We start from the raw sequence: 15,921 nt of genomic DNA on the forward strand, positions 1-15,921 counted from the left end.
TGAACTTCTATTGAGAAACCCTTTTCTGCTTTGCCGATGACGTGCGGCAACGTTGCCAGGTTCACTGGCGTCGACAGGTTGAAAGGTAGGGAAATATTTTCAGGTGGATTCTACTTTGGTGGTCATGACTGCTAAGATTATTTTTCTCTTTCTTTCCTTCTCTGTCATCTCGCTTCAGGGTGCGAAATCCTGAAGGCGGGGGGGGGGAGGATTTCCCCGTACCAATAATCCTGGCCTCAACCCCCCCACCCCGAACCAGAAATTTCTGGGAGGGGAGAGTAAGCAATACATTATGGGCCGGTTGTATAAACATCACTAACTGGAGATCAGATTTGATCTACGATCCGGTAGTGAACTAAGTTCAAGCTTCAATCATGTTGTATAAAGCTAACTGTCGATTTGTCGATCTTAGATCAAATCCTGATCTTGGGTCAAAGAAATACGTTTGGCAACGTGGCAAATCCAGACATGTCGCTAGTGTGCCTGTGATGTTGCCAATTGTCCAACACTGAACAGCAAACATTTTAAAGTCGGTTTCGGAAAATGCATGTATTTAATATTTGAATAAAGAATAAATCTGAGGTGCTGGATGTACTATATATTCGAACATGTTGCAAATTCTGTAACATCATGTAAATTAGATACTAAACGGCCATTTATTGCTTGTGCACGTTCCACATGGATGATTTGTCCTTGACAACGAAAGCAACTATCGGTTCTCGGTTGCTAAGGGGAGAAAATATGCTTGCATAAATAGATTTTTCTTAAAAAAATAGATATTTCTTTTTAATGCTAAAAAGATATATAACAACTTTCTTATACTCGGATTTGGAGCTTTTGTTCATGTAAGGAGATGTTTATTATATTTATTTTGTGATTACATGTTACAGGTGGACCATTAGTTCCTGTAAGTAATATACGGAATTTTCCTTGCACTTGAATAGCCTACGTTGTGAAATGTAAAATATGTTTGCGTTTTCCCGAATGGAAATAAATATTGAAACAACAGTGACGCTTGTCCTCTCGGATGTAAATTATGCACAAAACAAATAATATTCGAAATATAATATGTGTAATTTATATATCGGGAGAGAAAGCTTTACCAACTAAAACGCAACGTGCTTGGTTCATAAAGCAGTACATATATACACTACAACCAAAGTTACATGATCTGTTCCATTCTGCGGACAACATTGAATTGCAATAATACTTGGCTGGATGCAGTAAAGTGATATGCTAATATTTTGATACTCCCTCTTCATCCCAACGCAAGTTTTACAATGATATCATATGAACAAGAAAATGTAAGCGGGTCTATTTTCGGCTTGTATCAACACTCGATTGTTCTCAAGTTACTTTTCTCTGATCGTGCAATCAAACAATGTTACAATATGCTCTTGCAGCCATTTAAGGCAAATTTCAAGAAAAAAAATACAGGTATTTCAAACAGTAAATAACAATGACACACGATATATGGAAAGAAAGAAAAATTGAAGAAAGATTTATCATTGTTCACCTCGTTGTGCATGCTTCTTCTTTTATTATTATGGAAACAGGATTTTATGAATTGATTCTCCCGTCTTGCCGCATACGTTCACTTGCAACACATTTTACAAGCAAATATTCGTTAGTACAGCCATGTTACAACAGATGATCTACGGTCAATGTCTGCTGATCGGAGAAAAATCGCGGATCAACTTTGATCGCAGATCGCAGGGACTGAATCTCAGTTTAACTTTTATACAACACAAAATCGGAGTTCAGCGTGACTGCAGATCAATTTTACTGGCTAATCGAGGATCAACTGTTTTATACAATCGGGCCTATGACTTCAAATGTACTTTGCAAAATATAATATCAAAAAGTTTTGAATTCTCTCTCTCTCCCTCTCTCTCTCTCTCTCTCTCCCTCTCTCTCTCTCTCTCTCCCTCTCTCTCTCTCTCTCTCCCTCTCTCTCTCTCTCGTTTACCATATCTACACCACAATAACAATATAAGCACAATAAAATTGATTGATTTGCATTATTTAACTTCGCTTCTTGTACCACTTTTGGCTAATTTGCGAAGATGGGGATGAATGCAAAGTAAGTATATCTATAGTTGAGAAAGTAGCGCAGTCTTCCCTCCCGAAGCTGAAAAAAGAGGGTCGTGGGCGGTCCCAACCCTGACGTCACTCACAGGACAGGGGTGACTCTGTCACTGACCTTTCCCCTTGTTATAGGATCTGCATTTGTGCGAGAGAGTGTGAAAGTGCCTTGTTTTTCCTTTTTCTGTAGCTTGTGTGATAGTGGAGAATTTTTTTTTTGCAACAACAATAACATTTAAGGAAGATGCCGTGCAATTGTGCTGTTGCTTTGTGCCCGAACAACGCAAGAAATACTGTAGGTGTAAGCTACTTTTCGTTCCCAAAGGATCCGATTACGTGCAAGATATGGGTTTCAAAGTGTAAGAGGTTAGATCCTGTTAACGCCAAAACAGCGACAGTGTGCTCATCGCATTTTCTGGATGCTGATTACGAACGGAACTTAAAAGCAGAACTGCTGAGCATTGCCTGTAGACCGCAACTTAATAAAAACGCTGTACCAAGTTTAAATTTGCCTGGTTGTGTGGTGAATTGTAGTAGTGTGCAACAGCCAAATGACATAATTGATCGAAGTGGACGTGCCAATAAACGTCAGATTAGAAAGCGAGCATTGGAAAAACTTGAAGAGTTGTCTCCTCGCAAAAGAATTTGCATGGCACATAATTCAGAGACTTTGAGTACTGGAAATATATCCAATCTGCAACAAGATAGTGAGTTCGAAACGCTGACAAAGAAATTAAAATGTGCTGAAGAACAAATAAAGAAACTGCAGACACTACATGATGAAAGTGCTAAGAAAGTAAACAAAGTAAATAAACAATGCAATCGTTTATTACATAAAGTGAAGAATTTACAAATTAGCAATAAAAGTTTGAGGCAACAGTTAGTAAAACTTCACAAATCAAAGCAATCTGCTTTCAATGTGTCTAAGAAAGTAAGGGAAATTCTTCGAGCAGTGTTTCCCTCCAACCAAATCGAATGTCTTCTTAGCCACAAAAGCAGACCGAAACTGTGGTCGAGAAGTGATATTGTAAGTGCATTAGCACTTAGGCATGTGTCAAGAAAAGCTTACACCTACATGAGGAAAAATATGAAAATCCCTCTTCCAAGCATTTCCACTTTGCGTCACTGGACAAAAAGTTTCAAGTGTAGACCAGGCCTTCTGAAAAGTGTTATTGATGTTATGAAGAGTTATGGAGAATCACTTCAACCACATCAAAAGTGCTGCGTATTATGCTTCGACGAAATGAATATATACTCCAAAGTTGCGTACGATGCTGAGAGTGACACTGTCATGGGACCGTTCAAGAATGCACAGGTAAATAATTTATTACTTTACTTACAAGTAGAATAAACAAGTTATTTATATAATGTTAGAACGTAACAGAAGTCAAATTCTAGCATAACGAATGAGCAAGTAATCATTTTCATTCATTCATCATTGAGAGCCTTTCCGATGGCGCAGTTCTGGAGTCGTCACCTTTCAATCAAGTGGTCCCTGGTTTGATTCCCGGTGGAGGCACATAGTGGTTAGGATCCCACTTTAAACTGTAGGTCCAGTCCCGATTAGCCTTACTGTGCATAAAGTGGACTTAAAACACCAAATCAATCCAAATCATTCATCATTGACTGCGGAGTTTTTCCGCTGCAACCTTCATCTTTTTCTATCTTGCGTTAGCGTGTGCGCGCGTGTGTATTCTTACTGTGTTGGAAATGTGAAAAGATATAAGGTAAAATATGAATAAAATTGCTAGGGTGTGTTCACCAAAACTCATCGTTAATTTTTTGACTGAAGTTTTTCTAATAGAAGTAAACTACTTTAAAGTCCTTAAAAAAGTTTTACATAGCATAATTAAGAATGAAAAATACATATTAAAATTTGGAAAGACACATCTCGATAGACTGTGTTATCAGGATGAAGTACTAAATTTATTAGTAGTTCATAATGAGATTATTATCAAATATTAATACCGTAATTATTGCTCGAAACTCAACATTTTAATGACAAGATTTTAGAAAGTTTTTTTTTTTTTTTTACAGGTCATTCTGGTTCGCGGGTTGTACGCCCCATGGAAACAAACTGTATACTACAACTTCGACACACAAATGACTAAGGAGATCTCATATTTAGTAATATCAGCAGTGCAAAGTGCGGGCTATGAAGTTGTTGCGTGTGTTTCCGACTTGGGAGGTGGAAATATAAGGGTTTGGCGAGAATTAGGTGTCGCTTCGAGTCATCCTTCGTTTGTGAATCCGAATGATAAGGGACGGAACATTTGGGTATTTGCAGATACTCCACACATGCTTAAATTGCTAAGAAACCATTTTATTGATAAAGGTTTAGTCTTGCCATCGCAGAATGTCGTAACAAAAAAAGTCATACAGTCAGTGTTAGATAAAAATGAAAGTGAACTTCATTTGCCTTTATCGATAACGGATGCACACATTTGCGTATCAGGTCGCGAGAGACAAAGAGTATTCTATGCCGCTCAGTTATTTTCTAGAAGGACAAGCAGTGCTATATGTTATTTATCCCCAAATGAAGTTGAAAGTGCAGAATTTTTCGCATTAATTAACAACTGGTTTGACATAATGAATTCATATGTTAAAAAGGATTTTGATGTTAAATTAAAAAGTGCTTTTGGAGTGCATCTTGGACATCAAACCAAGGTGTTAAATGAAATGAAGCAGGTCATCGAAAGTGTTCGCGTGAAAGGACATGGAAAATTGTTGCCTTTTCAGCAAGGAATGATACAATCTATCAACGCATTATTTGGGCTCTATCAGGATATGAAACAGAAACACAATATGAATTTTTTACTGACTGCAAGGTTGAATCAGGATGTAATTGAAAATCTTATCTCGCGTCTTCGTGGCATGGGAGGTTTCTATGATCACCCTCTCCCTACAGAATTTAAAAACCGACTTAGGCTGCTGTTGTTAGGAGTGAATATAGGACAACTTCCCCTAAAAATGCCAACCAGGGATCACTGCGAGAATGATGAATTACACAGTTGGACATACAATAGTGTTTTTAGTACGATGGTGTCTGACCTTTTACTTGACAAAGAGGAAGGCGAATCAAAGACGAAGGATAACACCGATGGCAGCGAACTCCAGTTTCCAACAGAGTGCAGTGACAACGAAGCCCACGACTGTTCCAAGGAAGGTTTATATTATATCGCAGGTTTCATTGCGCAAAAGTGTCGGCATTTAGATAAAGATTTGGGTTCTCGTACGGACAGTCTTCCTCCCGTTCGTCAAAAAGAGAAAAAATGGGTTGACATAGTGTCGCGTGGTGGACTGTATAAACCTACTGAAGAATTTTTCCAAATCATTGAACAAATGGAAAATGCATTTTGTTTATACAATCCTCCTGGTGATTTAAGCAGGGAATGTGGAGTCATGAAAGCAATGAGGAAATTATTACTTTTCAGGTTTGCTATGATAAAGAAGGAAATTATAGATTTATTTGTCAAAACGCGGACATACATTCGTATCAGGCATTTAAATTCGAAAATTAAACACAATCGAAGTCTGCTCAAGAAAGGTAAAAAATTGTTGTTATCTAATTAATGCCAACCTGTAGTCAGGCATGACTAACTTTGGAGCGGGAACTTGTGATCTAATTTACATTAATGTATATTTGACTTTGAGAACAAATGAGAAACAAGTACTCAATATTTTGTGTGTGTTGACGCTTCACGGGATATAAAAAGCCATCTATCCAGACTGAAATGAAGCGTGAACAGAGTATGAAGTGAAATAACAATAGTGTTTGGATTATTTATGTTTGCTACATGTGCGCAGTGCAGTGTGTGTGCTTTTTGTGTATTTCCTGGCGTTTTGTTAATGCTTCTTTCCTGGACATGGTAAGTCACATTTATCAATTAATTTTAACTTGTGCATGGTAGTATATTTTCTTTCATTTGTATTTACATTTTGGTATTTTGATATTGTAATGTCTCGGCCCCAGTGATTTATTCACTAACTTCGCCCTAACACTCCACACAGTTTTTTAAAAAGGACAACTTTGTGGTTATTTCGGCTCTAAGTATACCTTTTCACCCCCATAAACACGAACTTACACCCCTAAAAGAGAAAATTCTGAATAGACCTCTGCTCCACCCCCGAGCCGGCTTTCCCGCTTTTCATTACATGTTAATTCTATTGATAGTTAACATTCGGCGACACAGTTTACTAGATATAGTCTGCTCTATACATATACAATTACTTACACACACACGCTAGAACATTCAATCAATTATTTCCAAAAACACGGAAGAAGTATATATGAATTCCTATGCCGTTGCTTGTGCTCGTCTTTGACATGTCCTGTGTCTGACGTCATCCGTGGAGGTTTACGAATGGTTCCGAACTTTTCCGAACGCCAGACTGCACCTCCCTGGATGAATGGACATTCACAAACGTCCATGCCCAGCCCGGGATTCGAACCCGGAATCCCTGGTATCGTAACGCGATGTGCTAACCACTCCTCCACGGGGAACGGCGAGTACAATAAAAGTAAAACAAGAATGAAAGATAAATATAACTATGAAATCTAATTGATTTATATTAATAGAAGTAAAAAGTAAACAAAAATTAAAACTATTATAATTATTTTGTCTTTAACCAGTTAGTAAAGGATTTACTTTGCAACTTTATAAATATATGATACGAGCAAATTAATTCCTTTATATGTAATCAATAATAATGTATTTTTAAATATATAAAGGGTGACAAGAAATAACCCGTACAAAGTTTGGCGTATCCTGCCAAGAATGTAGTGTACCGTAGCCAAATAATTGTTGTGTTATTGGATTCTCCATAGTCTTTTGTAACTGTACCTGTTGTTTCGGCTTCATAACGATTACAGTCTTTGTGTTTCAGACTGTCAACCAAACGCAGTGCAATTTTGGAACTGTGGCGTCGAGGAAAGCGTCAATGTGAAATTGTTCGTTTGCTGGGTGTTCCAAAAATGACAGTCTCAGACGCAGTTCATCGATTCAAGGAGCTCGGCCATGAAGGCGACCGTCCCGGAAGAGGAAGAAAATCTACCGTCAACACGTCCCAGAACCGCAAGATCATCAAAAAGCGAGTTCAGCGAAATCCGAGGGTCTCCATGAGAAAAGTCTCCCGTGAGATCGGGATCAACCGCGAATCGGTGCTGCAAATGGCGAAAAAAAACCTCAACCTCAAGGCGTACAAGCTCCAAAAAGTCCAGCTTTTCACTGACGAAAGCAAGCGCCTGAGACTCAAAAGATGCCGCCCTCTGAAGCGCCGGGCCGCAGGTCAGCAATGGGAACGCATTCTCTTCACAGACGAGAAGCTGTTCACCGTGGAGCAGGCGCACAACCACCAAAACAACAGGACCTGGTCTGCAGAGGCTCCCGCTACCTCAGCCATCGTCGAACACCGCCAAAATCCGAAGTCGGTCATGGTGTGGGGCGGAATTTGTGCAAGCGGCAAGACGCCCCTGGTTTTCGTGGATCAAGGGGTCAAAATCAACCAAGAAGTGTACCGCAGCGACATTCTCGAGAACGTCGTCCTTCCGTGGGCCCAGCAGCACTTCGGCGATACGCAATGGACATTCCAGCAAGACTCCGCTCCGGCCCACAGGGCAAAAATGAGCGTGCAGAACCCATTTTCCGGACTTCAACGCATCGACGGAATGGCCGCCCTACTCGCCGGACCTCAACCCAATGGACTACAGTGTTTGGGCGATTTTGGAGGCCAGGGTATGTGCTAAACGCCACCACAGTTTGGAGTCGCTGAAGCAATCGCTGCGTCATGAGTGGAACCGATTGTCGCCCGAGGACCTGCGGCCAGAGCCCAAAATTTCAAAGCCCGTTTGAACCTCTGTATCGCCGCCCAGGGAAGCCACTTCGAAACCGGCTGAACATCTTGTTCCTAAGGTCCCATGTCATTGTTCTTCAGTGTTGTTTTGCTCAAATGTTTCGGTTTAATAACTTTATGATCACACACATTAGTACGGGTTATTTCTTGTCACCCTTTAATTATAATAATAATCCGTCGCGCAACAGCCCATGAAGGGCCTAGGCATACCTACCGACGGCTGGCCTCCCTCCCACGCGAGCCAACAAGGGGCTCTGTTTCTCTCTATATATCTATCTATTTATTTTTTCTTTTCTGTCTTTTCTTTCTGTCTTTTCTTTTCCCTGTGTCTCTTTCTTTCCTTTGTCCTCTCTATTAAATTCTCTCTCATTCTCTTTCTACGTGTGTGTGTGTGTGTGTGTCGGTGTTATTTTTTTTTTTAAAAAAAATAGCTCAACTGTAAATAATTCTGAAAGTTTTCTCATTTGTGTGAGCGGGAGATGGGGCTAAGAATATTTCACGGTGGGATAGAGCCCACCCTACTCCCTCCTGTGGCAACGATTCTGACGAGGTCAAAGGAAGGTGGGCGAAAATGTGGCCAAAATGTTGTCATGGCCTTCCAATGTAAAGCAGGATGAGATGTATACAATGATCTAGACATTTATACGCTTTGGAGGATATACACTGGGATGCATAAGTATTACCAGGCGTATCATACCCTTAGACAGACTCACGCTTCGTTACGAAGGCAACTTGTCCAATTCGCTTCTTTATACAATAATTTTATCCAAGGTAGAGTTCGATGGACATTATCAGATTGTTTATAAGTATAGTTTTTTTTTACTTCGTGTAATTAGTATTTAATTCATCTTGGTGAATGTGAAAGCTTTTCTAAATCATTTTATGAAACATTGAAAATGAGTGAATGAAAATTACGTTGTAGAAATTACACAGTTCTACAACTCCATTCCATTGTAAGAAAGACTAGACAAAATGTCCATCACAATGATGATTCACTTATTTATGCATTGCCAGTTTCCAGAATTGAAACCAAACACCAACGAACCGGTTGACATCGTCAGCACCAGTCTGTTACAGAAAATGGATGAAAACCAATTTGCCTGGAATATTTGTGGGTCCCCTGTAGTACAAATAAGCGGAGGTCGACTGACTTTTTCGGCTTGAATTGCTTTCAGCTTAAAAATAGTTTTAAATAATAATAACCCACAGCGCGACAGCCCTTGAGAGCCTTGGCTTACCTACCGACTGCTGGTCTCCCTCCCACACTGTTCCTCCGTCACCTGTTATAGCGTGGAGATCTTAGACCAGTATTGAATATTTGAATATTTGAATATTTATTTTCTTTTTGTGCGAGCCATAGGCTGTACGCACTACATATTTTTGATTTTTCTACAATATTTTGTTACATTTAGTCTTCGTTTAAGCTGTCTCTTACTTTGTTCCATATATACACATTCTTCCCCTCCCTCGACAGTTCTTCTTCCAGTCTTTCTCCTCACTTCTCTTTTCCTGCACTCTCACCAAAACACGCATACATGTTGCTTTACACACACTTACACTATAAAGATGGCTCGTCTGGATCATGATCACTCATTTCGCTACCTTCTCTAATAGCTTTCCCCCGCCGTTCCCTTACCTCTCCTAGGTAATTCCCCACTTGCTGCGCCGCTTCCTTTATCTTTATTTTGTCGTCTACCACTTCTATCATCTCCCTGCCTGTTAAGTTTTTCATCCATTTGTCCCTTAGGTCACGTGTAGAAGGGCAGTGCAGTAGGATATGCTCGTCCGTCTCCTCCCCATCGCACAAAGGACATATCGTTTCCCCTGCTTCGTTTCTCTTTCTTAGTTGTTTCCATCCCCCTAATCTGAACCATGCCAGCGCGCCTCTTTCATTTTTTCCCACGAACTGGATATATTTCGCTTTCCCCCATTCTCTTACTCTTAGTTGTTCCCTGATTGAGGTCTTTGTTTGGCAGTCTGCTATTATTTCTTGCCTGTCTATGTCGAGTAACCTGTCCCTGATTTGATTTTCTGTTGAGATGCCCCCCCTTCCTCCCTCTTCCCATACCCAACCCATTCCGCTATTATATAAGAGATTTTTCACTTCCAGGCCCCAGCTGTAAACGTTATGCTCTCTTGTCTGTATTTCCAAACATTGTCCCCTCAGCGAAGTTTGGCCCTCTTGTGATAATCGCATCCAATATTTAACAACCCTCATCCGTGCTTGTACCGCGTCTCTGTTCAGTCCCAATTCCTTAAGGATCCCACAGTTGGCCGTGCCTCTGCTTACGCCCATTACTCTCTTATAAAATTCTGTTTGTATGCCAATTATTGTGTTGTCCCCCCTTAACCCCCACAGTTCTATTCCATAGTTTAATGTACCTAACACTACTGATGAATAGAGGTTTTGAATGACCGGGAAAGGCATTTGAGATGCCTTATTTATTGTCCTTATGACTTGTCCTATTGCAAATTTTGTTTTAGTTTTTCTTGCCCTTATGTGGTGTGTCCAACTCCCTGTCATGGAGAGCGTTGCCCCCAGGTATGTGAAGTTTTTAACCCGCTCGATTAACTCTCCCCCGTATGTCCATGTCTCTTGTCTGCTAAATATGTAGCCATTTTTGAAAGCAATAATTTTTGTCTTTTTAATGTTCACCTTCATTTTGTATTTGATGCACCCCTCATATATGCTATCTATGCCCCTTTGAAGACCCTCTATTGTCTCGGACAAGATGACTATGTCGTCTGCATACATAAGGACTGGTATACTTTGCACTCCTATACATGGGATAGAATCCTGGTCCATGTTAATTTCATGCGCTACCCAATCTATGAACAGTGAAAATAGCACTGGTGAAAGGATGCATCCTTGTTTGAGTCCCCTGAGCGAAGGCTGCAGTGCCGAGACTTGGTTTCCTTCGCATCTTACTCCGAATTCTACCCTCGCATATATTGCTTGCAGTGCTCTGATCATGCGCGCAGACCAGTATTGGGGTGTCGGGTGGTCAGCCCGACGAACCCCCAGCCGTTGTAGGTCTTCTCGACCGGGTTACCGCTCACTCATTCGGAGCTCCCCAATTTCCTCACGATGGTGGGTTGCCACCGGCCCTATACGTAGGCCGAATAAATTCCGACCAGAGCCGGATTCGAAAGTACGCCGTCCCGCAGCGAATTATAAAAATAGTTTTAACTTTGTTAAAAATCGAATTCACAAACACCTCAATGTATCTCAAAATAAGAATGTAAAAAATGTAGTGTGGAGATGCTGGGCATCGATCCCAGTACCTCTCGCATGCTAAGCGAGCGCTCTACCATCTGAGCTACATCCCCACGCAACATTATATTACAAATCTACAATTTATATACTTCTGGAGAAAGTAGATCAAGCCTCTCGGTGCGATACCAAATGCCCAAGGCCGATCAAATTATGTGAACGACATCTGGTGTCTTTTCCTGGAACTATCAACATCGGTACACTTGAAACATCGTGTCCAAACTGAGTAAACAGTGATTCTCTTCCACTTCATCAAACACTAAATATAAGAGTAATTTATGAGTAATCAGGTTTTCAAGTTTTTAATTATTGCATTAATACACTAATTAAGTGAAAATATTTTTTTAGGGTACAATAGAAACTTATAACTTTACAGTCAATGTTGAGAACGATAATGTTTTCTGAAGGGGGATAATTGATTGATTTGCTATATTTTACTGCCACTTTTGGGTGATTGCCAAGATGATGATGAGTGATGATTTGATGAAGGGATACTTACGAAGAACACCCATGCCTAAGTCGGATTCAAACCGTTTCGAATTTTTCGTTTGGCGTAAGTTGGAAAGACTTCACAAATTCACACGAGTCGACAGCTTTCAAATTATTTCTTTCTGCAAGTAACACTATCTAAGAAACACTGAGTGTCAAAGTAATTCAAGTAAAGGGAATTCGTTACAGAAAAATCGATAAAAGTTCATTTACGTCATCTACCCATCAATATCTCTGACGGGTCCATCTCTACACATTCCACTTTTTTAGTGAAGAAGTGTTACATTTAAAAATGGAAGCAATGACACTTTCTCTGTGCAGACATTTAAATCAGAGGGGGCCACTCCGCGACTTGCACGTTATTGGCTAGAGCTTGTAACGTCACCAAGAGGACACGAGCTCAAGAAAGCTACGCGTAAAATGTAGCAGGTGGCCCATGAAACGCTGTCTTTTCATGCATCTTTTGATATTATACACCAAAGGTGTTAATTTAATTTGACAACAAGAGATCAAATACGCGATAGAAGAATACATTTATCCCGAAACAATGCATAGTTTTTTTCAGACATTATTTCCGTGATATCTTGTCCCTGTAGGCTGTAGTCCACTGCCAGCTTTTCTTTCCAGATAACCTATTGCATTTATTTTAAATGTCTAATTCTAAGGAAAGTTCTTGTCCGGGCATATTCTGATATGACGTTTTTTACTGAATATCCTGGAATTTCCCTTTAATATCTTTACGTTACTTTTCAGATTCTCCAGTTGATCGCCACGATGAAGATAAATTTATGTTTGTGTTTTTGTTATTTAGCGTCTTCTTCCACTTTTGGCTAATCGCGACGAACATGATGAGTGATGATTAGTTTAAATTGATGAAGGGACGCTCGCAGCAAGCACGTATCCAAGACGGGGGGCTTAGGGGGCTCGAGCCCCTCCGAAGGTTTTCTGTTTATACTAGATAAAATGAGGTTTTTGGTCTCTTGTGGTGTGAAATAAAATAATGTGACTATAATTTAAGAAGAGAAATAATTATCGAGTCAAGCACGTATCCAAGGTGGGAATCAGGGGGCTCCAGCACCCCCTTCAGGATTGTTTTCAGTTTACGCTACATAAAATTAGGTTCATTGCTTCTTGAATAATGTGATGATAATTTAAGAGAAATAATTATCGAGACAAGACACAGAATGTTCTATAACCCTGTTTTTGTCAATAACGCGTATCCAAGGTGGAGATCAGGTGACTCGAGGCCCCCTCCCACCAAGGAAATTTTTCAGTTTACACTACATAAAATTAGGTTTTTGTTTTCTTGAATAATGTGCCGATAATATTAGGAGAGAAACACTTACCAAGGCAACACGGAGAATGTTCTATAACCCTGTTGTTGATAATATTGCATTAAAACTTTCCTTGCGCTTTCGGTGTTGTCGAAGCACTATGCAAAGCCTTGTCAGCATTTGGAAGCTGCAAACGTAGCGCCACACGCAGGGCGATTCATTGTAATTTTTTAATCTCTGGAAAGCGCGAGTGGGAACGTTCTAATATAAGAATAGTCGAACTACTGGCAATATTACCGAATCGTGTTATCTGCGGAACGTTCTAGTATATAATGAGGATATAAATACGTGGATTCAATTTGCTGATTGATCTGTACAACAGAATCGGTTAATGATAATTCAAAGGTAAGTGTGACAGTTCATACAGTCGATTAGTGATCAGTCAGTGTCCATTGGTAGCTTTATAAGATCTAGTGATTCGAAAATGAAAGGACTAAATACTGTCGGGTCGAGGGCCGAAGAGATCAAAGGTATCTCTCTAAAGTGAATATTTCAGCAGTAACGGGTATTGGAGGTTAATTAAAAAAGAAATAAGCTGCACAGATCAACTGAAAATCAAAGTTTTGAGTGAAGAGTTAGTTGTTAAATCTAGTTTCTTTTATTTTTTATTTGGTTTATTTTACTTCACTTTTCTGCTACTTTTGGCTAATTGCGAAGACGGGGATGTGTCATGATGACAATTGATGAATGGACACTCACGAATATCCATACGCAGGCCGGGATTTGAACATGGAACCCCTGGCGTCGTAGCGCAATGTGCTAACCACTCTGCCACGGATGCCGGCTATTAAATCTACGTGGAAAGAGTTTCTGCAGTATGTTTGAGTTCAGTCAAACAAATTTCATAATGTGTCAGTATTCTCGCGGCATGTATTCAAATATGTACAGGGCTAAGGCCTACCTACCGACTGCCGGCCTCACTTCCACCTGCCGAGGCGGGAGATCATCCAACCTGTTACGAGTTGACGTATGGTCAGCACGACGACCCCCAGTCATTTTTGTAACTTTCCATGACCGGATTACGCTAAGCCAAGCGTCAGGTCAACCTTGCAGCAGGTTTTAGCATATGTAGATCCAAACGTGCGCGCAAGAATATAGTTCCACTGAGACGGGTTCTATTCCGACACAACTGCATACTTGCAAGAAAACAGTTATTTAATTTGTAATATACAGACAAAATAATACATTGATTAGCAGGTATGGACTTAATTGGTTGCAATCACTGTGCAGACGAACATAGAACCGCAGATTCGCCAACTCGAATCTGTATTGCGTTGAAGAGACATTGAAACTTTAGAGCGAGTCGAGCGAGACTGAATGCGTTGCAGAGCGCGTGAAATCGCTGATACCAGTGTTGCACATCCCACTATTTTAACCCTATGTTTATTGTAGAGCGGCGAGAATGGCTGAATCTCCTGTTCAGCGCGCGGTTTTACCCGATTGTTATTTTGGGCTTCATCCGAAAAGAAATGTTCTTCAAAGTCAAGCAAGTTGTTTTAAATGCATAATCCTCCTTGCGGCAACAAGATCAAAGTAAAACAGGGCGTGAGGTGATTTGCCGTCAATGTGCACACGAATTGTATCACGGGTGTTGAATGATTTGCGGTTTGAGTTTAGCAAGAGGAAACGATTGTTTGTTGTTTGACGACAAAAGAATCTCCGCGGTATTAAAATATATCGCAGTGAGAAGAAACATGTTTATTATTTAGACGAGACGTCCTTCAACTCGGTGAGTGGGGGAAGGGGGAATAAACCATGGAAGGATACCACCATGCAAAACCACCGCCAGGGCTGAAGAAACCGACGATGAGGGGAAGGGGGAGGCTTATTGTTTCACCCACTGGCGGCAATGAAAGCTTTGTTGAAGGCGCATATTTACTGTTCCGCGCAAAGAAAGGGAAGGGTGATTATCAGCAACAAATAGACAGACCAAGATTTGAATCCTGGTTTAGTGAAGTGATTCATAAATTGAAACCAGAGTAATAGCGACAGACAATGCACCTGATTGTATATATCACCAATAACAAATCATGCTTTTTTGGTGGTACAACTTGAAGTGCGTGTGTCTTACAGTAACGGATGTATTGCGAACGAAGCAACCAAGTTTTTCATAAATCTATTTCTTTCTAAACCAAAAACAATAATTTGTCATTAAATTCAAGAGGGGCCTATCGTTGTTTACTTTTATCTTTGTTTATTTTTATTTTTGCGTGCTCGAAATATACACACATGCTCTCATGTTTAGAAGTTGTTTCGCTCTTATATTAATGACACATTTATTAAATAATATATGCGCAGAAAGTACTTTTAAAATGTTATGTTTAAGGAGACAAAGAGAAGCAAAAATACAATCCACTTGACATGCATGCGGGTTTTGATGTGTTGTGCGGTTGGCAATACTGTAGATTTTCTCAGTGTCTCCGATGTAAGCAGCTCGGCGGTTGAGGAAAGACTGGCACGGAAGATTCTGAGCTCAGTTCTCGCGCGGATTGATACATAAAACCTGCTGCAAGGTTAACCTGACGCTTGGCTTACTCATTCGTATCTCTCCAATTTCCTCCCAATGGTGGGTGGCCACCGGCCCCGTACACAGTCAGAAACCTGAGAAGGAAAGTTGTTACGCTTCCCCTAGGAGACTAGAACCTGCGCGTTCAGTAGCCAGAGCCCAAAGCATGAAGTCTTAGACCGAACGGCCACGGTGTGCGACTAAATATGCACAAAGTTTTAAAAGCAAAAGTACCTTCGGCGAGTTGTAACATGCCATGAATTAATATTGGGATTATGATTCACAATCCCGGCCATTTATGAAGGTGGTGTTAGCATCACGTTCCGGCCCCCAAAATGCTATTTTTTTAGACTCCTGGTGAACCTCAAAGCAGTTTTCTT

The 15,921-nt window shown here is 40.4% G+C and overlaps 1 protein-coding gene and 1 non-coding gene across 2 annotated transcripts; one reads left to right on the top strand and one right to left on the bottom strand.

The window, feature by feature from the left end:
* Window positions 1-7,060: 7,060 nt before the first annotated feature.
* LOC145996761 (uncharacterized) lies at window positions 7,061-7,831 on the top strand. The gene has a single exon (XM_083133290.1). The coding sequence runs from the start codon at window positions 7,061-7,063 to the stop codon at window positions 7,829-7,831; it is 771 nt and encodes a 256-aa protein (XP_082989416.1).
* Window positions 7,832-11,195: 3,364 nt separating this feature from the next.
* Window positions 11,196-11,268, bottom strand: TRNAA-AGC (transfer RNA alanine (anticodon AGC)). The gene has a single exon. It is a non-coding gene; the product is annotated as a tRNA-Ala (tRNA).
* Between the last annotated feature and the right edge of the window lie 4,653 nt (window positions 11,269-15,921).

This window comes from Lepisma saccharinum, chromosome 13 (assembly GCF_977018435.1).
Source record: "Lepisma saccharinum chromosome 13, izLepSacc3.1, whole genome shotgun sequence".
Taxonomy (NCBI): Eukaryota; Metazoa; Arthropoda; class Insecta; order Zygentoma; family Lepismatidae; genus Lepisma; species Lepisma saccharinum.